Genomic DNA, 22,772 nt, shown 5'->3' with positions numbered 1-22,772 from the left:
GCTTTGGTTTGTGCTGCTATGGAGCCTTAATTCCTCCTCGCCAGGAAGCATTATATTTCTTAGAAAGGGAATTAAAGCTGTAATGCTCGTTCTGTAACATTTCCCTTCACCTTATCCCTGACTTCAGGTGGGTTGAAATACAAAATTCGTAATTTTGTATTTTTCCCCCTATAGCTATTTTTCACCACAGCTGTGAGCCATATTTTTTAAAAAAATTCCCACTTAGATGTAGTTACCAGACTCTATAATTATTTTTAAGTAACCTGAAATGGTGTCAGGGGTCTCTCCAGCATTATAGTAATCCTGTCCATATCTTATGGAATGCGTTTCTGCCATAAACACAACCTGGCAAAATGCAGCACCCTGGTTTAAGAAACCTTTTATTATTTGTGTCCAGAGGAATACTTTGGAATAACGAAACATAAATGCCTATATGCCTATTACAAAGTACAGAAGCTCTCTCTTTTTTTTCTTATGTTGGATTAGGACATTAGAAGTTTTGTAGGGAGGGGTTGAAGTGCCATAGCTTAAGGTGGTATCTGGAAACACATATGGACATCACTTTTCTGAAAACTCAGAGTTCAGGACTTGTAAATGTGGTTCTGCCCCTAATAAAGGCAATTTTTATTTTTATAATTGGTTTGTTAGGTGTCTCGTACTGCTATTAACACAGGGAGGTTGAAGAGATTGGAGGAAGAGAGGATTGGAGCAGGTGGTCAGCTTGGGGTCTTTTTCCAGGATACCTGATCTGCCTTTAAGGCCTGTCAGGTGATGCTCAGCAGGTGAGCCCTTGAGGGATTTGTTTTCCCAGGGCAGTCTTATTTTTCAGAAAAGATGCTGTTTTGTTGCGTGAATCTTTGCATCAGAACGTTTCCTGTGGCAGTTTATCAATTTATTCTTGGACTGCAGTTAGATGTAGAATTTTTAAATGAAAATTGCAACAGCTCTTCCATTTTGATGATCTGTATTTTGATGATTTGCATGGTTCAGGACTTAACGGATCTGATAAATGCCTCTTTCTGAGGCATCCTTGAAGCCTGTGGCAAATGCCTCTGCTAGGAAACCTCATTCCTAGCATTAGGACGGCTACTTGGTAAGCGTGGACAGTATTTTTACCTGTGGGAGCAGCTTTGCAGGAAGGTGGGAAGAATATACTCGGTGGGAGGCACAGCACTCAATGGGCCTGACCTTGGGATTCAAATTTTTTTTTACTACTGGTTCTGTGGATGTGGCTTGGGGCCGAGGTGGTTGAATTTCACCCCTGGTCGGTGACTGTTTTGTGGAGTAGGTGTTGTGGTTAGCCGGCAGCAGGTGCGGACGACTGAGGAGAGCGAGGACTCAGATGAGGGGCCAGGACCATTAGGGAATAGACTGCTGCCTTCAGAGATTGTGGGGGCTGGCAGCAGTGATGAGGAGGTTCCTGAGGAGCCTGTGCCAAGTGCAGGTGCGCACAGGATTGTTCGTAGGAAAGAGCAGCTACAACAGCATGGATGACTTGGGAGTAAGGCTGCAAGGTAATGGCCCCTCCTTCAAGAAGATAAAAGCCAGCTGTGAAATAAATGTACTTTGCAGAAGGCAAAGACATTTTGAAACTCCAGCCTCGTGGACATTCCAGTATCCTGAGTTTGTATTTAAAGATTCTTATTTTTTGCAAATTATTTCTTGTCTGTTATCTGTTGGCAAGTCTCACACAGTTTGGCAAGGCTTGTGCTTATCACAGCTAAATATTTTGTAAAAGCATTAACAAGGTTCCTGTTCCTTTTGGATTGTGTTTGATTTATTGGAAAAGGGCGTTGGTCAGAACAGTATGTCAGCATCAGTGGTGGTATGCTACCGGTTCAGCACGGTTCTGCCTAGCCGGTAGCAGCAATGAGCCGCGGAGACGGAACCGGTTCTCTCCACCACTCTGTTGTTGACCCCGCCCACCCGCCTGGGCTCCCATGCTCACTTTGATCCTCTGCTTTTGAAGCGCAGCCGCTTTCCGCGGCACATAAGAGTGCCACACGGCAGCTGCTGAAGCGACCGGGAGAGTGCAGGCTTGCAGGAGGTAAGGTGGAACACCTCTACGCCTGCGGAAACACCTCTGTGCCTGTGCAAAGTGCGTGTTTGGCGCACGCATGCAGGCAAAGTGTGTGCAAAGCGTGCCCACCAAGCCACGCCCGCCGAACTGGTGGTAAAAGTTTTTGAATCCCACCACTGGTCAGCAGGCTAATCACCCAAACCTCACAGGGCCTAGATCTCCTGTGTGGCGGGCAAGGTACCCACGGAGGTTTTAGCCATTGGGATTGTATCATGGCCTTTGTCACTTCCATCTCCCTTTTGTCAAGTTCCTGCCCGCCCTTTGTTCACTCCAGGTCTCAGGTGGAAGAGCTGCTGGTCCAGGATCACACAGGGTGGTGTGTGCATTGAGTGTGAGCTTAAATCTCGTGGATCTCAGTGGCCTCTGCACTCACCGGCCTCTGGGTGCCTTTTCAAATGAGAATGTCCTGGTGATTTGGACAAAGAAAAAATCGTTTTCCTTTGAGAAAGCCCAAGACATCCATTAGTTTTTGATGGGTTGCCATGAAGCTTTATAAGAATTGGCAATTTCTGTAGCTTATCCGGGGCGGGGAGGAGCTGCTATGGCTTGCAAGTTCCTTGATTTATCTTAATGAGAAAATTCTGTAAGGCAAACCTGTTTTAATTGGGAGAACTTTTAAAATTATGAAAAAATAAATAAATCTTTGTATATATGTTTTACCACTTCCAGCCTTGGTTGCTGTGTAAAAGAGAAATCTTCTATAAAAGGAATCAAAAGAAATATCTAGAATTGTAATTTTCTACCCCCCCCCCCCGCCATCCCACCCTGTTACGTGTATTTATGTAAGATTTCAGAATTGTGCTGATGCACCGAATATGACCTACATAACTTTTAATTTAAAAATTTATACCAGGTGGAAATTTATGAAATATTTTAGCATGAAAGAGAACCTTTTTTCCCCCTTAGGAAAATTAAACAATAAATCACCCAGCTTTCAATTTATCGCCCTAAGGCTGCCCATAGATAGCGTCCATTCCCCTACATTGTTATGGGAAAAAAAATATAATTGTATAAGACAGCTTAGCTTCTGTCCTCCTCCTCTCTAGAATTTTTAATTTCAGCTGTTTCTGCTTGGATTTATTTCCAATATTCCTGCTTGGCTTTTCAATTTCCTCAGTTATTAAATTTTAATTCAGTGCATTAGCATTTAAATTAAAAAGGGGGTTATTTTATTGAACGCCCTTTCCCTGCAACCTCTGAAATGGCCCGTTTCTGCCATAGATGTATTTCACCCCCCCACCCCCCCACCCCCGAAATGCAGCCAATCTCTTCTAATGCACATTTGTGCAAATTCATGGGGGGAGGGGAGAGGGGTCCAAGGTTTGAAAGAAGGCTGTTATCGAGGAAAGCCTTTTTTGCAGATTTTTTTTAAATAAAAAAAAAAAATTGGTAATTTCATAATTTTTATTATTAAAAAGGCAGGGGGAAATTTAAATTACAAGGATTTCAAACCACAGTTTTGTTAAGAGAGGTTGGATTTAAGGAAGGGTTTGGACCGTTTGAATTCCAGGGAATATTCGCAATTTGGCTGGGGCGGGGACGACAACAACACGACCAATGATTCCTGCCAATCGTTGTTGATGCATTCACAGACTTCTGCTTTTAATGGGATGTTCTGCTTTCATATATAAATTATACCGCTCCAGAAACAATTTTTCTGCACAGAATTTTTTCCTTATGACAAGGTTTTCTGTTTTTCCATTTTGTCCAGATGGTCCTGTGGCGATGGGGGGGTGGGTGCAGGGGGGTAGGATGGAGCGTGGTGCTCTGGAAGAGTTCAGAAGGCTACCAGGGAAGTTGTGTGATTGTCCCTGTGAAGGTCACTGTTGTGATTCGACAGCAGCCTGTGCAGATGGCAGCGGAATCGGACGGCGGGGAAGAAAGGGGACCAGTCAGGGAGTCTGGAGAGGACTTGGACGAGGGTCCCGTGTTTGATGCAGAGATCGGGCCAGGACCATCTGGGAGTGGGGTGTTGACTCTGGAGCCTCTGGAGTCTGGCAGCAGCGAGGCAGAGGACCCAGGGGAGCCTGTTCCCAGTGCGCGTATGTGCAGAGCTGCTAGAAGGCGAGAGCAGCTGAAACAAAAGGGGGCGACTCGGGAGTAAGGCTGGGAGGTGATTGCCCCTCCCATAAGGGATAAAAGTCAGACCAAGATGACGAAACCTTTGCAGGAAGCAAAGTCGTTCGTTCGGTTCAGATTCATTCTTGAAGCTCTTTATACTTTGGTTGGTTCTTGCTCTAGTTTATTTGACACTTCTGTTCTTGGCAGCACTTCATAGGAACGAAAGGTGGGTGCTTATCTTGAGGAACGGTTTGAGATTCATTACCGGCTGGGAATGAAAATAATTCCCAGCATTGCACTGAAATAAGACTTATTTTTAAAACAAGCGTGTGCATAATTACGGTCCCAGAAGCCTTGGTCAGAACATATGCCTGAAGGCAGGAATCACATCAAAACTAGACAAGGGGCATCTCTTGCTCTTCGGAAGTCAGCCAGAGGTGTGTGTGTGTGTGTGTGTGTGTGTGACGTGAGAGAGGGTGGGGGGGAAGTCTGCCTGTACATTCTCTCTTTCCGCAACTGATCCTCTGTCCCTGGAGCTGGGCATTGCCTCCCTTTTAGGCAGCCCGATTGGATCACTTCCCTCTGTTGACCTAGAAGGAAGCTGGTTCTTCTTCCTTCCCTCCCTGCCCTACAACAGGAGCAGAAGCTGGGGCGCAGGGAGGGGGGCAGCACATACTCCCTACTGGATCCTTCTCCTTTTCCCTTGGGGAAAGCCATCCACCTGCGGAAAGTGGTCGAAAAAAGAGATGGAAAGGAAATAAAAGGAAACAGCCCAAAGTTAATCCGTGGAACTCACTGGCACAAGATGCAGTGATGACCACAAGCTTGGATGGATTGAAAAGACTGGGAAGATGATTGGATAAATGTGGGATAAGCTTTTAGGTTGGAGACTCAGCGCTACTTCTGGGTTGGAGGGTGTGTGCATTCCGGTTGAAATGGAGCAGAGGAAGGAAGGAAGGAAGGAAAGGAAGGAAAGGAAAGGAAGGAAGGAAGATCAGAGCAAAGAAGAAGAAGAATAGAAAAAGAAATTGGAAGGAAGATCAAAGGAAAGAAGGAGAATAGAAAAGGAGGAGGCGAAGGAAGGAAGATCAAAGGAAAGGAGGAAAAAGAAAAAGAAAGTTCAGAGTAAAGGGAAAATAGGTAAGAAAGAAGGAAGGGAGGGAGGGAGGAGATAGATGAATAGATAGGTAGAGATAGATAGGAAGGACAAGATCAGAGCAAAGAAGAAGAATAGAAAAAGAAATTGAAAGGAAGGAAGATCAAAGGAAAGAAGGAGAATAGAAAAAGAAAGTTCAGAGTAAAGAGGAAAATAGATAAAGGAAAGAAGGAAGGAGGGAGGGAGGAGATAGTTGAATAGATAGGTAGAGATAGATAGGAAGGACGGAAGATCAGAGCAGAGAAGAAGAATAGAAAAAGAAATTGAAAGGAAGGAAGATCAAAGGAAAGAAGGAGAATAGAAAAAAAAAGAAAGTTCAGAGTAAAGAGGAAAATAGGTAAAGGAAAGAAGGAAGGGAGGGAGGGAGGAGATAGATGAATAGATAGGTAGAGATAGATAGGAAGGACGGAAGATCAGAGCAAAGAAGAATAGAAAAAGAAATTGAAAGGAAGGAAGATCAAAGGAAAGAAGGAGAATAGAAAAAGGAGGAGGGGAAGGAAGGAAGGAAGGTCAAAGGAAAGGAGAATAGAAAAAGAAAAAAGGAAGAAAGATTGGAGTAAAGAGGAAAATAGATAAAGGAAAGAAGGAAGGGAGGGAGGGAGGAAGGAAGTAGATGAATAGATAGGTAGAGATAGGAAGGAAGGAAGGCCTGTGTTCCTGAGCAGGTGGATTTTCCTAGTGTCTGACCTTTTTAAAAAAAGGTTTCCTTGAGACTCTGGGGACTGTGTTACGGAAGGTCGCTATTTTGGGAGGGAATGGACATTAATTTGTGTTCGCTCTTAATTGTCCGTGACGTGCGCTTCGGGTTTCATTGCATTATTCCAAGCTCCTTATTTCGGCCGCTTCTCCAGACCTCTGACCTTCCTCTCTGGCTGCTCCCATTCTAGGTGGAGGGCGGCAGCAACGGCAGCGGCGGCAGCAGCAGCAGCAGCGGTGGCAATGTTGGGACGAGAGCCTCTGTGGGCAGGTAGGTCCACCTTGGGGCCCACCGGGCGACTTCAGTGCTCCTGGCCAGGCCCTCTGCTGCTTTTGGAGAGGGCTGGAGTCACCCTTCGCCATCAGCTGGGCTTCGGCCTGGCTGATCTTCTCTAGATGGAGCTGTGCCAGGCCTGTCGGCTTCTCTGGTGAGAGCTCGGGCCCCCTCCCTATCTCTCCACGGGGTGGGAGTCCGCTCCAAATCAAAGGACCTTATCCTGTCCCAAACACGACTGGAAAAAAAAATGGGGTTTTCTGTTCAGAAGAAAAAGTTGATCGAAAAGCTTACAAGATTTGTTTCTGTCTCCCTGATGCATCCTTTCTTTTTGCTGCTTCTTCCCCACTTTACAGCATCTTTTGTCTCTTTCAGGGTCTGAAGGGAATGGGGTAGGCATGGAGGAGAGAGAACGTGCCAATTGTTTGCTTTTAGGGAGCCAAATAATATTTTTGTGGCTATTCTACGCCCACCTTGAAGTTTTTCCAACTGTTTGGCAATTGCTTGTTGGGCATTCAGCAATATTGTGAGCTGCTTAAGAGGAGAGTAGCACGTGTGGTTAAATTAATTAAACACTCCTTACATTTTGCAGATAGAAGTAAGCTTCTTCCTTTTCTCTTGGCCCATGGCAATGAATCATGGAAGGTGTGGGCAGTCCCAGGTGAACCCATCTGAAGGACATGCAGATGTTTTTAGTTAACCAAATACAGCGACGAGCCATTTGTTTAGCCTAGAAGACCGTTTAAAAAAGAAAAAAAACCCCACATCTGTGGAAGTATTCCACTTATCCATAAATTCAGGGGCTGTTGTGGTTAGCCGGCAACAAGTGCAGACGGCTGAGGAGAGCGAGGACTCAGTTGAGGGGCCAGGACCATTAGGGAGTGGACTGCTGCCTTTAGTGATTGTGGGGGGCTGGCAGCAGTGATGAGAAGGTTCCCGAGGAGCCTGTGCTAAGTGCGCGCGCGCGCAGGGCTGCTCGTAGGAGAGAGCAATTACAACAGCACGGGCGACTCGGGAGTAAGTCTGCCAGGTAATGACCCCTCCTTCAAGAAGATAAAAGCCAGCTGTGAAACTAATCTTCTTTGCAGAAGGCAAAGACGTTTTGAAACTCCAGCCTCGTGGACATTCCAGTATCCTTAGTTTGTATTTGAAGATTCTTATTTTCAAATTATTTCTTGTCTGTTATCTTTTTGCAAGTCTCGCACAGTTTGGCAAGGCTTGTGTTTATCACAGCTAATTATTTTGTAAAAGCATTACAAGGTTCCTGTTCCTTTTGGATTGTGTTTGATTTATTGGAAAAGGGCATGGCTCAGAACAGGGGCACGTAAGCCAAGAGACGCTCTTTTGGGAAGCTCCAGTCGGCTCTTTGGGGCCTAAAATTCTGTTTTTTTCCCCCTCACCCAAGAGAGCGCTTGAAGAGGAGCCAGAAAATTATGAAAGGAGAAGGTTGCGACTCAGCCATGCCTCAAGCGTCGCCTAATGAGGATGCGGCAGTAATGACCGAGGTGAAGGTGAAGACGGAAGTGCCCGATGACTATGTTCAAGAGGTGGTCTGGCAGGATGACACAAAAGAGCCGAAGAAGAAAGGCGGCGGGGTAGCCGAGGTGCCTGCAGAAATTTGTGTGGTGATTGGTGGGGTCCGCAACCAGCAGACTCTCGGTAAGCTAGGTCGGTGGTCCATTGGCTTAACCTTTTCTTGCCAGGGACGGGTTGGGGTCCATGGAGTGGGGGAGGAAGCTTTCGAGTTTACTAGTTGTGCTGGCAGGAGGTTGAGGAGGCTCTTGGTTGAGTGTAATTCAGGCAATAAGCATATAACAAGGGTCTTCAAACTTGGCAAGGTTTAAGACTTTTGGACTTCAACTCCCAGAATTCCTGAGCTAACATGACTGGAGGATGAATTCTGGGAGTTGAAGTCCACAAGTCTTAAAGCTGTCATGTTTGAAGACCCCCTGGTTTAGACGTTTCATCAACCAGCTAGGTAACATCATCAGTGCTAGAAGTGGGTGTGGTTATTCTCTTTTTATATTCTAGAACAGGGGCGGGCAAACTTTTTGGCTTGGGGGCCTCATTGACTTTTAAAATTGGACAGATGGGCCGCCACCTGGTGTCGAAATGCCTGTCATTACAAGTCAAAATCAAATGAATGCAATCATTCAATCATTCACATCAAACCTTAATTCTGTACCAATCTTCGGCGGGCCGGATTAAAAAGACCAATGGGCCGGATGTGGCCCGCGGGCCGTAGTTTGCCCACCCCTGTTCTAGAATCTAGTGCAGGAGTCGCCAAACTTGGCAACTTTTAAGACTTGTGGACTTCAACTCCCAGAATTCCTGAGCTAACATGACTGGAGGAGGAATTCTGGGAGCTGAAGTCCACAAGTCTTAAAGCTGCCAAGTTTGAAGACCCTTGCTTTAAGGGTTACAAGTCTTATGTCAGTCTTTCTCAACCTCAAACCTTCTCAAGAACTATCTCAGGGGAATTCTGGGAGTCAAGGTCCATCTTAAACTTGGCAAGGTGGAGAAACACTTGAGACTCTAGCACCAGGCTCTTTAAACTCGGCAGCTTTAAGACTTGTGGACTTCGACTCCCAGAATTCCTGAGCTAACATGACCGGAGGAGGAATTCTGGAAGTTGAAGTCCACAAGTCTTAAAAGTTGCCAAATTTGAAGGCCACTGGCGTATAAGAAAGAACAGAGCAGGCCCTGCAGGCCCGCTAATTGCTGTTTCCAGGTTGAGGAAATAATCACTTCAGTTGAGATCTAATCTATTAATCGGTTAAATTGCATTGGCTGTTTTTGCCTTAAAATGGTAAGTGGGGAGAAAATACATTTCCTTTCTGTGTAAATCACAGCGGGCATTGTCTCAAAAGAGGCATTCCTCACTATATGAGAGGAAGAGAGGAGTTTTGGGGAAACCCATATGTAACCCTTCAATCTGGGGCAACGGGAACACGTTAGATCAAGGGTCTTCAAATTTGGCCAGTTTAAGACTTGTGGACTTCAACGCCCATAATTCCTGAGCTAATATGACTAGAGGAGGAATTCTGGGCGTTGAAGTTCACAAGCCTTAAAGCGGTCACATTTGAAGTCCCCTGCGTTAGAGGTACATAAAACCTTACACGCTGCAGAAAATAAAAGTTTTATCTTTTTCACCCGGTTAAGAATCAAGGTAATCTATTCAACACAAGGCAATTCAGGAGCAACAAAGGAGATGACTCTTAACTAATGGGGAAACTATGGAGGGCAATAACTCCAGCTGTGCTGACAAGCAATTAATCTGGGGACTTTTAAGAAGAAACTAAATCAACTGGTAGCAAGTAGGGGGACCCTTGACAACGGCTGGTCTTAACAGCCTTAGGCTACCTCATAGGATGATAGCTGGGAACAAGGTTGGGCAGAGCTCTAGATTTCTACTATGCCTCAGTTCAACAATCCTCTAGCATGGAGCCATACGTGGACTTTGGAGGGAGTGGCTTCCTCCTTCAGTAACCGGACAGTTGCAGGCCGAATAAGACCAGCAAGCTTCATGTTTAAAAGTGGTCCACCTTGGATAATCTAGTGTCCACTGGTTAATTATTTTCACTGTGATGAACTTTCTCCTTAGTTACAGGTTGCTTCTCTCCTTGATTAGTTTCCATCCGTTTGCTTCTTGTCCTGCCTTCAGGTGCTTTGGAAAATAAGTTGACCCTCCCTCTTCTTTGGAACACTGCTATCATGTCCCCTCTGGTCCTTTTTTTTCTCTAGACCAGTGATAGCGAACCTTTTTGTGGTGGTGTGCCGAAAATGTCGGCATCCACAATACAATGCACCCTGCCCCGACCCCCTGCACATGCGCGCACAACACCCTCCCCTTACCTGCACTGTGTATGCACGCGCCTCCCAGCTGATTCCCAGCCCATTTGAGGCGGTTTTTACCCTCCCGGAGGCTCGAGAGAAGCCTCTGCAGGCTCGAGAGGCCGAAAAACGGGTCCGTTTAGGCACTTCGGGTATTTCCGGAAGGCCTGTTTTTCGGCCTCCCGAGGCTGCAGAGGCTTCCCTCGAGCCTCCGGGAGGGTAAAAACGGCCTCAAATGGGCTGGGAATCAGCTGGGAGGCGCGCGCATGCACAATGCAGGTAAGTTTGGTTGGGGCTCGCGTGCCCGCGCAAATGGCTCTGTATGCCACAGGTTTGCCATCACGGCTCTAGACTTAAGATCGAAGCTTTGCAAATGTGGTGGTGGTGAATAGAGCCCCTCTTTGCCCCTTTCCCGGCTGCCCTTTCTAGCATTTGCTACTCTGTGGTCTATTCCAGTGGAGGCAGTTACGGCCATGCGTGGTGAGGATGGCTGGGGTGAGAGTGGAGCCTCCCCTTGGCGGGTTTTCCTTTGCTGCTTCAGCACAAACAGATCTCTTCTGATTGCTCAGCCACTCTGGTCCTAGCAGCTGCCTCTACTTTAGGCTTTTGTGGCATGTCAGCAACTGTACCTGGCCAAGGAGGAGGGAGATTGTGATGACCCAGAGTGTAACACAAACGCAACAAACTCCAGAACGTAAATAAATGTCCTTTAATGCCTCCAACTTGGCCCCACTGTTCAACAATTCTCAGTTGGAGATAAAACGTACTCAGAAATAGTCTTCAAAAGAAAGCAATACAGTCCGAACTTAATGAGCAGATAGAGCTGAAATAAAAAATCAAAACAAACTACAATGAAGGAATTTCCACAATGCACCGGGATAAGTAATTACCAACTTCAAGGAGATAACAAGGCACAGTCTGTTGGAAGGACACCAACCAAGATAACTTCAGCCCAAAATAACAGACGCTTTGCTTTTGGCAAGGCTGTGTTGTAATCGTCTCTTTTATATACTAGTCTCCCCAGCTGCAACCAATGAGGGGGATCATGGCCGCTTCCTCTCTCGTAAGCCAAGTTGTTTCCTTCTCCGTTCCTCCCTGCATGTCCTAGGATGAAGAGGGGATGAGCCTGGTTCTTCCTCTGACTGCCCAGCCGGCCTCTGCCCTTCCCCAGCCTCCTCCACAACCTCTGGAGCCACACTTCCACTCCCTGTCGGCTGTTCCTCCTCTCCCTCAGAATCCGACTCTAACAAGGGCATGACAGAGGTGGTACTTAATATTACGAATTTCACCCAAGCTCCGTCCCTTTAAATATGATTTAGGTTTGAGTGATCTAGTAGAGAGTTCTATCTGCCTCTGTTTACAGCTGCCCTAATTGTTCCGGTGTGAATTCTTTTTTCTTTCTTTCAGGGTCGTATGAGTGTGGAATATGTGGAAAGAAATATAAGTACTACAATTGTTTCCAGACCCACGTTCGAGCACACAGAGGTATTGATCTCTTGTGCACCCCCTGAGGGGTTCTGGGAGTAGTTAAGAAATGCGGGCGGGGAAGAAATTTGTTTCTGTGACACTGTTTGCATTCACAAATGGGCTTTCCCAGGATTTTGTCCAATCACGTCTGTGCTCAAATGGCACGGCCAGTTTGATATCTTTAGGCAGATCGCAGAAATATGCCCCGTATTATTGAATTTGGCATGCGTTTAGAATACTGAACAAAACAACCGGGGGGCTGGGGGGGAAAGAAGGGAGGAGGAAATAAAATGCTGGTCATAGCAGAAAAGCCCCACCTCATTGGTTGCGTGGCAGTCTTAAGGTGGAAGACACAAGGGAGATTTAATTAAATTAGCCATACATTTGTAATGTTCATGGAGAGGTTTAAATTGCATCCCAGTGCTGCAAAGAACAAGCTACCAGCATTGCGGCTGCTCCCCCTCCTGGTCCACTAGTATAAAGCCTCCAGCCCTAAAGTGGGGTGAGGGATGCATATAACCCCTTTGATGGGTGAGGCCTTCGCCCTTCAGGCCTCTCATCTGCCCGGCTTCCCTTCTCTTGGCCGTCCGCTTCGCCGCAGAAGATTAAACGCCCGCCCCAAATAGCGAAGTTAAAATAATTGCAACGAGGCGCCGCCACTTTTCACGCACCAAAATCTCCAGCCGGCGTCACGGATTTACCTGGCCTCTTGGGTGTAGTCATTCTACCTTTTGGTTTTGCTTCTCACGAAGGGGAGGGGGAGGATTTGGATGGCCACCGGTTGCCCCCTTGAAAAACCGTACTGCAAACAAGCGAGGGGTTCTGCCTGAGATGAGGGGTCTTCGGGCTATCTGGTCTCAAACAGACACGTTTCTTTGGCATCAGATCTGGGAAGGAGAGGCCTTTCGACCTCACGCCTGGATGGGAGGGTGCTTATTCCTGGGCATGCATTCTCAATGCGGTTCTTCTCTTCGCCTAGACACAGAAGCGGCATCAGGCGAAGGAGCCTCTCCTGGGAGTAAGTATCGACACTCTCCTTGAATAGCGCGGAGCGATGCTTTGCGAGCAAAAGGTCTCCCCGCCCCTCCCCAGTTCCAGGTTACTGGGAGAGGAGAACGGAAGTCCCTCTTTGTGCCCAAGACCCCAGAGCGCTGCTGCCAGTCAGGGCCCAGAGGGTTGGGCATGTTGGACCCAAAGCCGACCTGAAGCCAAACGGGGTCAGCGGTCGCCACTCGGTTGCAAAAGAAGCCTTGTGCAGCCCGTGGGGAACACACACACACACGCTGCCAGTTGTCCAGTGTGAAACGTAGCGGCTGTGTTGTGGTGCCATGTGCAGGTGAAGAAGAGGCTCCATCGTTTGGCGACTTTTATCTTGTTTTGCTCCCGTGCTGATCTTCTCTTCCACCCCTTGCTCTGTATTTTTATTTTTTTGCCAAGTTGTTTTCTGCCTTGGAAAAACGCTCTTAACCAAAGAAGGAAACAACAACCTCGTTTATAATTTGGATTTCGCGAAGGCCGGTGGTCTAGTTTTCCTTACTTTGGATCCTCTGATCCGTCTGAATGCGGTTAGGGATTGGGGTGTGTGGTTGTCTCTTTATCACTGCATCTCCCCCCCCCCCCCAAAAAAAAGGCATCAAAACAGAAGAAGAAAAATGCTGCTTTCTTTGATTTGGAGCATGATTTTTCTCTTCTCCAAAGTTCCTTGGTGCCAAGAGATGTTGAGTCCCCGAGATGGTTCCGTCCGTTGCTCAAGATTACAGCTTTTCAGGGCCTTTGGTGGGGTTGAGGTGTGCGAAGACCAAAGAGCAGCCAGAGGCGAGAGTGTTGGTCCAAAGCCAGGTGCTGGTAGAGGGTTCTGTGCATGGGGACTCCTCGGGGAAGCCCTGGGTTCTTCTTGGAGTGTCTCGAACATTGTGTGCTCTTTCCTCCCCACAGATAACTTTAGGTACACGTGTGACATTTGTGGGAAGAAGTACAAATACTACAGTTGCTTCCAAGAGCACAGAGACCTGCATGCAGTCGATGGTGAGTGGTGTCAATGTCTGGATTGCTTGGCGAGGAGAGGACCGTCCTCGTTCATACCTGATGCTATGCAGGAGCTCGCTCAGCCCTCGTTCCCACCTTCCAAACAGAGTTGTAGGAGTTGGGAAACGTGGACGGCTAAGCTCAAGCAGCAGCTTCTCAGAACAAGCCAGGATTTCCATTTGGCTTGAATGTAAGAGTTGCTCAAAGAAAGGAATAGAGCTTCCCGTCTCCTCGCAAGGAAAGGGGGCAAGGGGGGCAGTGTGATGACCCAGGGCGGGATACAAAACACACAGTCGCAGAAAACAGGTGAATCCCCTTTTATTCCTTCACTTTGCTTCCGAGCTCCGAATAGTCTTGACAGAAGACAAAAAACTCCCACACAAACAGTTACAAGAAGGAGGAAAAAAGCAACACAAACCAGGCACGATAAGGGCTGGAGGACGTCCACAGATAACACACACTGGGAAGGACACCAAATTCAGAGAGGAACAACAAACCAGAGCTATTTCCACGCTTTGTTTCCAGCACTGGCCCATACGCATGTCCGTCCTCTTATTCAGTTGTCACAGCTGCAGCCCGTGAAGAGGATCAAGGCCCTCCCCTCCCAAGGAGACCACGTCTCTCCCTTATCCTCCCTGCGTGTCCTAGGATGGAGAAGGGACTGGGTCCTCCTGGGTCCTCCTCTGACTGCCCAGCCAGACTCTGCCCTTCCCCAGCCTCCTCCACAACCTCTGGAGCCACACTTCCTCTCCCTGTCGGCCGTTCCTCCTCTCCCTCAGAGTCAGTCTGCACCAGGGGCATGACAGGCAAGGCAGGATGTCTTTAGCTCTTGCTTAAAACTCTTTGCCAGGTTTATGGAAAGAACCTTGGGAGGAGAGCTCTTGTGCAGGGCTGTTGACACCATTGTGGTGATGCAAATAAAAATAAAAATTAAATAAATGAAATCCAAGGGAAACCGTTAGAATGTGGTGGTTGTTGTGTGTGTTTATCTACATGTACCCAGCTAGTATAGAGGCATAACACCATACAATTTTTGGCAGTAAAGTTGCAGCCAGTAGAAACTTTATGGCTAAATGATTCCAACCCTTTAAGAAGGCTTTGACGGATGAGCATTCGGGTGAATGCTCCATGGATGGAGGAGCGACCAGGCTGGAATTCCTGCCTCGTTGCAATTTGAAGCACCCGTGGGCATGTGCAGAGATCAATCCGTTCAGTTGAGAGAAGGAGAGTATTAGGGCATCTTGGTATAGGCATCTTGTAAGAATGACTGCAGTGCATTGCAATCGTCACACTTTAAAAGGACATAATTAGTGCAAATTTTATATTTTGAGTTGGAATTATGCAGGTTGTAATTAATCCCTTTGATCGGCAGATTATTAAGAAAAATACGATCAGTAAAAAAATACCGATGCGTGTGTAAAATGTATGTTAAACCTATATAAATCATTATCAACAACAGTATGTTGGTCCTTTTTCTTGTTCTTTTTGATTATACTCTGTTCAGTGTTTTCTTGCCCAAGTTTTCAAAAAGTTTTTTTTAATATAAAAAGCTTCAAACAGGAGGAAGCTAAAACGCTGCTTGGGTTGACTTTATCCAGCTTCTTAAACTCTCTCGTGGCCAATTCTGCTGAAGGCGGGAGTGACCCATCCGTGGCAGCGGATGAGAGCAGGGCTCTGGGGGAGGCCTTTCCACGTGCCCCGATCAGCTCTCTCCTCCTTCTCTCCTATTGCAGACCCCTACGACCAAGCAATGATTGCCAAGGAGGAGGTGAAAGAAGAGGACCCTGAGCCCTTTCAGAAGATTGGTCCAAGTACGATTGACCAAGTTTGCAACTTAAGTAATTAACTGGCTTTCATGGTCTCAGAGCTGAGGTTTCAGGGCCAAGCCAGGGATGGAGTGGTCCTCACAGAGGCAGGAAGCTCTCATTTATTTGTACCACAGAAAGAGCACGTGCTTTGCCTGTGCGGCTCTCTTCCTTTTGGCATGGCTGGTGATTGACTGGAAAAATCTTCCTTGGATGCATCTTTCTCAGGGGTTTGTTGAAGGAGCAGCAATAGCTAGGTTTTTCCAAGGTGTAGCAGGCAGAATAACTCTCAGGATGCCCGAAAGCTGCTTGGCATCGGGTCTTCTCATGGGTCCATCTGCCCCACGACTATCGGCACTGACTGGCTCTAGGGCTCTGGACATCCATCCAAGCAGAGGGGTTTTCCCAAGCCCTCCCCTGGAAATGCAGGGGTGAACCTAGACCTTTTGCACGCAAAGCAACAGCTCGAACTCAGGACTGCGGCCGTTCGTCAGGAGACAGGCAACCTGCTTGCAAATAGCACTCCTGTGTAAACAGAAAACGAATCTTCCACGATTTGACGTAGAGAGGAAACAAACACGATTGATTTGGGGAATTATAAAAAAATATTCTTGCTTTAATGTTACACACTTTTTATAAGCATCTAGTTAAAACAACCCAATTTGTCCCAAAATATTTAGATGTAAAATACTTCATTGCAAGGAGAAGGAATTAAGTGCGTGTTATTTATTTTAGTTATTATATTCAGACATGTGCAAAACATTCCACTTGCCTTTCTCGTGGCTTAATTTTAGAATTCACAAAGAGCTCTTCATTAAAAGGGAAGATATTGTCTAAGTATCGTCCTCTGGGATAAGAAAAAAAAAGTCAATTACAATTTTGCAGTGTTCTAATTTGATTGCTACTTCATTCGTTGTTACGTTACCATTTTTTCCCCTCCAGAATAGGGGGAAAATGAGGAGGGGGGGGGGGAAGCAATATTAAAACTAAAAATCGATCTTAGACGATAACTACCCCTCGTAGGGCACTGATGAGAGAGCGACTTGGCCTTTGCCGTCTGCGAGGGTTTACACAGCCCACTCCCCAGTGCAACTTTTGCGAAAGGAAGTATTGCCTCTGTAAGCAGAGCTGGGGAAAAACAAAGGAAACAGTTACCACGAAGGGTCCCCCCCCTTGTTCAAGAAAAGTTGGAACCTGTAGGAAATGTCCACCCTGCTATGCTATGAGATCCATATTTGGGTCGTAAACATGTTTGGGAAAAAATATCTTTTCTCCATCCCAAAATTGTTCTCTGTCGCTTTGCAGAAACGGGCAATTATACCTGTGAATTCTGTGGCAAGCAGTACAAGTACTACACGCCATACCAGGAGCACGTGGCCCTTCATGCACCAATCAGTGAGTATCCACCTGTGACACGACAGCCGGGGAAAGCCGGGGATCCGGGATCTTTCAAGGCCAACCACACAACCAAAGTGATTACGAGGGACAGACCCATACTAGCATATCTCCCTGATGATAGCTGCACTTTGGGGGGGGGATATACTTTGAAGAGAGGGAGCTGTCCGTATTTCAGTGCAAATATTCAGGCCGGATTGCCTGTAATTGTTGATACTATTATTCTATAAATAAAATGTAACAGCTGTATTTTGCAGTTTACACATTTTTGATAATGTTGGTTTTTCAGCTGGACCCCTCAGCTGTTTACGGCTTACGTAGCTGTTTCTCTCAGTCAATTGAAAGATTCAAAAGCATGGGATCTGCTTAGTGGTTTTAGCCCTCCATTTCCAAGGCCCCATTCTCCTCTAGGCAAGTGGGGGAGGCTGACCGCCTCTGTCGTCCACGAAGGCAACCCAGGCTCCTTTGCCCTCAGAAAAGTGGCAAACTCGGCACTCCTACTCAGTTAAAGCCTGCTAGGACTTTGCTCCCGGTTGAAAGCCCCAGAAGTAGGATAGGAAAGCCTCCTTCAGCTCAAGCATCTAACCCTTATTGCCCCTGGCAGCACGCCATCTCCAAACAAGCCACCGCCATCCCCTTTTCAGTCCGTTGCGTAGCTTCTTAGGGGGATCGGTGGTGTCAAATTCAATGCATCCTTTGGTCTTCTTACACTGCAGAAGCCTCCCAGTGTCATCTTTATCAGGGAGATGGACAGCATATAAATGTCATCAGTAAATAGTCATTTGTCTTGACTGAGGCTGACTTGGTAGAGTTTACTGTACCAATAAGTTACTTGTCCAAGCCATTGCCAGTGGAATTTTGGAGGTCAGATAACAGATAAGGAAGGGACCTTGTAGGTCATCTAGTCCAACCCCCGCCCAAGTGGGAGACCCCACACCATTTCTGACAATTGGCAGTCCAATCTCTTCTTGAAGGTCTCAAGTGATGGAGCTCCCACAACTTCCGAGGGCCACTTCTGTTCCACGGGTTGATTGTTCTCCCTGTCAGAAAGTTTCTCCTTATTTCCAGGTCGGATCTCTCCTTGTTCAGTTTCCATCCGTTACTCTTTGTCTGGACTTCAGGTGCTTTGGAGAATAGCCTGAGCCCTTCCTCCTCTCTGTGGCAGCCCCTCAAGATATTGGAAGACTGCTATCCTGTCTCCCCTGGTCCTTCTCTTCCCCAGACTAGCCAGGCCCTGTTCCTGTAACCGTTCTTCATTTGTTTTAGCCTCCAGTCTCCTAATCATCCTGGTTGCTCTTCTCTGTACTTTTTCTAGAGTCTCAACATCTTTTTTGTAATGATGTGACCAAAACTGGATGCAGTACTCTAGGTATGGTCTTACTAAGGCTTTATAGAGTGGTATTAGTACCTCCCTTGATCTCGATTGTATCCCTCTATTAATACAATTTAGGATTGCATTAGCTCCTGGCCTGAAGACCCTTGTTGACAGACCTGTTGAATTACGTCTGTTCTTCCTCTTATCCTGCACGCTGTTCTCCTCGTAGGTTTTTTTTCTCCCTTGAACAGCACCCCCCTCCATTGGGCCCCCTTACCCCAAAGTTCAGTCCAGGTCTTGTCAGTGGCACTTTAGGATTGTAGGCAAGCTCTCTCTCTCCCACCACCCCAAATTCCCCTAATAGTTGCAGGATCAGATTGATATGATAAGCCTTGGCTGGAGCCCTGGTGGTTCAGCAGGAAGGGATGTGAGAGGCAACAGTGACCAGGGTGATTGCCCACCTCACTCGCACTGTTCTTCCGCCTGGCAAAGGATGGGCACTCTAGGCAGTGTGTCAGAAAGTTTGGGGAGGCGGGAGGGGAATATTGTTGCATTGCCTACACTGCTATTTTCCACCCAGTCTTGTGGTTTCAAGGAATTAGGACATCTCCGGTAGCTTCTTAAAAATAAAGAACAAATACCATCACAAGGCGAATTTGTATTTGTCTTTTATTTATGGTTTCTTTGGGTGGGTGGGAATCATGATGCAATGAACAAGGGTCTGATTAGAATCCAGATCGCATTACAGAAAGGTTGTTTTGTAGGGGAAATTGGGCGAGACAGTACTGTCGATGTAGCCTTAAGATGCTGGCATTGATGCAAGATATAAATAACTGAATAGAATACTAAATCATGTTTACACATTATACTTCTTTATTTTCATCATATGTACGTGCCTTAATTGGAGCAATGAAAGACAAAATAATGAAATGTCTTCCATGTTAACTCTTAACTAGATATGGCAGCAAATGGAGACTTATCCCGTAAGTTCCTAATTATACATCCAGATATTTAACTTAAAGACAAACAGAATTAAAAATTTGGTTCGGACAAACTGTAGGAAAGAAAGAACGAGAGAAAGAGAGAAAGAAAGAAAGCAAGAAAGAAAAGAAAGAAAAGAAAAGAAAAGAAAAGAAAAGAAAGAAAGAAAGAAAGAAAGAAAGAAAGAAAGAAAGAAAGAAAGAAAGAAAGAAAGAAAGGGTTCACATATCTGATTAGCGAGTTTGCACATAAAGTAGTTTTCTGGATGAAGGCAAAGAGAAGCCCTTTTTTAGGGTTTTTCTCTTTGGCTAAAGAATTCTTTTTGGTCAACTGTGTATTGATGATGAATGTGCACAGATTTGAATAGGATGGTTTCGGAGAAAAAACACCTCCTTCCATTCTTACTGTGATTGTACATCACAGCACGCCCATGTTTTGTGAGAGAGGCTTTTTGTTGGGTGCGATGTCCTGTACATTTTTACTAAAAATGGTGCCTTTGGGCAGCTGTTTTAGTGTAGTAAGGAAACGTTTACTTTCTTTATTTTACCAGTTAATTAACACCAAGGCTGGTATGGTAGGTTTCGAGCTTCTGGGACACAGCACAAGGCGAGAGAACCCACTCCCACCACCCAAAGGGCACCTTGTCCCCTTTGCCAGAAGTTCCTGTGGGGATCTGGCAGGGGTCTGCAGGTGACATGAAAGCTGACTGAAAATTGCAGAAGCCAGAAATTCAAACCGCTTGGGTTATGCTTGAAGGAAGGGGAGGGGGCCCTGCAGTGGGACCCCGTTTTTTAAAAGCTTTGGGTAGGGGGAGCATGGACTTCTTGCAGAGAGGGGGAAGCGCCCCGCAAGAGGCAGGTTCCGGTCACCGACTTGTCTATCCCGGCACTAGTTTTGAATGTTCCTATCCAGAGTACTCTCGATCTCCACTCTTCGTGGCTGTGAAGACCCAGGCGAGCCAACCGGGCAAAAAAACACCGACGGCACCCATAATCCGGTGCTCCACCCTCCTCCACCGCACTCCCTCTGGTATCCCACCGGCGGCGTCTCCGTCACAGACCTTCCGCGCTCCAAATTCTGGATCCCCAGGAAGCAAGGCCACCACAGGTACAGATCGCGCTTTCTACCATCCCAATGGATTAACCCCCCTCCCACTCAACCCCCCCCCCCCGACTGCCTATGTGCCCCCAGGCCCCAAAGGGATGGCACCAGTGGTTCCCGTGGAGGGGACCAAGGTCCCGAGAAGGCCCGAAGGTCCCATGAGCCGACAAAGAGCCTGGCTGAAAACCTCTTTTCGGAATACAGGCAAAGGATGAGGAGCAGACTGAAGAAAAAGCGTCCTTAAATTGAGTGAGGGTGGTAACATTTTATGAGTTTATCGCGATCTAACCTTGAAGTTATTTTGACATAAACTTAAGTATTATTTTTATTGGGGGAAAAGGAACAGAATCCTATCGGATTTCCTTTTAGTTTAGTGCTTTGTCCTTTTTAAAAATACAAACAACCTTAGAATTTGCTAAATCTTGAATGCCATTTTTTTAACGTTCAACTGGAGGCATTTATTGTGGATTATGGAATTTTTTATATGTATATAATTTTTAATGGACTGTTTAGGAAAAGCACTATTGCTTAGGTTTAGTATTATTTTAAAGGACCTTTCGACCCTCCTTGTCCCTCTGAACTTCTTCCCTACAGACCAATCCAAAATTGGTGGCATTAACACGCATGAGTGAAATGGTAGATGAAGGAAGAGAGGCCGGATTTATTTATTTTTATTTATTTATTTTACTTGTCAAGCGATTATAAGATAACATGTATAAGTAAAAACATAGTTATGAATACATGGATACATATAAGAAAAATAAAAAGAAACAATAGGACAGGGACGGTAGGCACGTTGGTGCGCTTATGCACGTCCCCTACAGGCCTCTTAGGAAGGGGGTGAGGTCAATAGTAGGCAGTCTAGGGTTAAAGTTTTGGGGGTTTGGGGAAGAAACCCCAGAGTCAGGTAGAGGATTCCAGACATTGACCCACTCTGTTGCTGAAGTCGTATTTCCTGCAATCAAGTTTGGTGCGGTTTACCTTGAGTTTGTTCCCCACCTGAGCAGCAGGCCTGCTTGGGATCAATGCTCACCAGCCCCTCTCTGTCTTTCCTTAATTCTCCCACCCAGCAGAAAGCGTTTTCAGTCGAAGAGTGGAAAGCAAGCTGCAAAACAACTTCGAAGAAACTAATAGCAGTTCCCAGAACTCCAGTGGTGAGTACCTGCCCTTCCCTGGGCACCATTGTGCAAGGTTGCAAAAATCTGGGTCTGGACTTAAAGGGGGCCCAGGGCAACAGGTGAGCAGAGAGGGACGTTGCCTGGTTCCTTGGTGTTTCTTTCAGCCATGTAAGTCGATGTCCAGGACTTTCCCTCTTTCTTGATCTGGCCAACTGCCGGCTCTGTGGATTGATTAAATTTGGGTGCTGCCAATTCTCAATGACTCTGTGCAGCTCACTGTAATCAAAAGAGATTTCAATAAAATCAACACATTAAAAAAAATCAAAAGTACTGGCTTAAAATTTTTAAAAAAATGTTTGCAAGAGATCCTTAAGAAACAAATAGAATTGGAACCAGAATTATTCTTGGTAGGGATACTTAAAAAGAAATGTGGGAAAAATATAAAATATATAATATTACACATTTGCCTACGCTCAGTGTTGGAAGCACAATTATATACGTTCAGACGAATTGATTATTCAAAAAATAATGGTGTGTGCTGAGATGGATAAATTAACCCTGATGTTATGAGAAAAAGAGGACTCTGAATATTATAGAATTTGGGAAAAATGGTATGATTGGATTGAATTAAGACATGGATGATGAAAGAATTAACGATAAGCAACCTATAGATTGACATTCGCATAAATTCTATATATTTGTAAATAAGCACAAAATAGAAGTCTATGAGATAGATGTCACATACTGTTAATGTCATAATATGTATATTTTTTGGTTTTTAAAGATATAAAAGACTAATAAAGTTTATTTTAAAAAAATCAAGATAAAAGACAGCAAACTAAACGATGTGTAAGATTTCCTTTGGAGAAAACCTGAGTGAAGGGGCAGGTCTTCAGAGCGCTTCTAAAAAACAGTAGAGTGGGGTTAAATCTAGATCTTGGGGAGAACCTTATTGCACAAGATAATGACAAATAAATTGGATAAATAAAATTAAAAAACACCAGTCACTTTCTAAAGTGTGCCATTCTTGGTGGTTTGGGGGCCTTATTGCTTTTAAGTACCCAGCGTAGTGCTTGCATTCTTCATGGGGTGACTCTTCCATGTTGCCTCTCTTTCTTTTTCGCAGAAACTGCCAGTCCTCTGGTTTCAAATCCTTTACCACTTTTGCAAAGTAAGTGCATTGGACGCCCACACTGCGTGTCCAGGGGGTGCATGCATCCAGCCCTTTCTGGATATAGAACTTTTAATTGATTAGTATTCGTTTTGGTCCCGTTTTGCACCTTTGTTACCCTGAATATAGTCGACTGCCATTTAGTTCACCAGGGCCAAGTCCTCTAACACTCTTTTTTTTGGGCCTTCCTTCCTTCCTTTTAGAGCCATACACCTGTGGGGCCTGTGGCATCCAGTTCCAATTCTACAACAATCTCCTTGAACACATGCAGTCTCACGCCAGTAAGTCTCTTG

At 46.0% G+C, this 22,772-nt stretch overlaps 2 protein-coding genes across 18 annotated transcripts in view; one reads left to right on the top strand and one right to left on the bottom strand.

The window, feature by feature from the left end:
- The window catches only part of ZNF618 (zinc finger protein 618), a 47,146-nt gene that overhangs the window by 15,817 nt on the left and 8,557 nt on the right, over positions 1-22,772 (top strand). The window contains exons 2-13 of one of the 17 annotated variants that reach the window (XM_087944307.1): positions 6,185-6,264; positions 7,673-7,926; positions 11,509-11,586; positions 12,548-12,586; positions 13,267-13,407; positions 13,504-13,593; positions 15,327-15,404; positions 16,704-16,793; positions 20,002-20,196; positions 21,264-21,344; positions 22,435-22,479; positions 22,683-22,760. In XM_087944307.1, coding sequence (XP_087800433.1) covers positions 6,185-6,264; positions 7,673-7,926; positions 11,509-11,586; positions 12,548-12,586; positions 13,267-13,407; positions 13,504-13,593; positions 15,327-15,404; positions 16,704-16,793; positions 20,002-20,196; positions 21,264-21,344; positions 22,435-22,479; positions 22,683-22,760 — 1,249 coding nt within the window. Of the gene's footprint in view, positions 1-6,184; positions 6,265-7,672; positions 7,936-11,209; positions 11,368-11,508; positions 11,587-12,453; positions 12,587-13,266; positions 13,408-13,503; positions 13,594-15,326; positions 15,432-16,703; positions 16,794-20,001; positions 20,197-21,260; positions 21,345-22,434; positions 22,480-22,682; positions 22,761-22,772 lie in introns of those variants that run through there. The other 16 variants (XM_087944305.1, XM_087944306.1, XM_087944304.1 and 13 more) reach the window with 16 other exon arrangements.
- The window catches only part of WHRN (whirlin), a 142,290-nt gene continuing 129,455 nt past the window's right edge, over positions 9,938-22,772 (bottom strand). Inside the window, exon 14 of the transcript XR_015745445.1 lies at positions 9,938-9,954. The gene's annotated coding sequence lies outside the window, so the exon portion shown is untranslated. The remainder of the gene's footprint in view (positions 9,955-22,772) is intronic.

The sequence above is a fragment of the Notechis scutatus genome, chromosome 15 (genome assembly GCF_049901735.1).
Source record: "Notechis scutatus isolate UNSWTSFEM ecotype Mainland chromosome 15, rNotScu1.2, whole genome shotgun sequence".
In the NCBI taxonomy this organism is placed as follows: domain Eukaryota; kingdom Metazoa; phylum Chordata; class Lepidosauria; order Squamata; family Elapidae; genus Notechis; species Notechis scutatus.
Note: the sequence above shows the minus strand (reverse complement) of the source record. Positions and strands in the feature narration are given on the sequence as shown.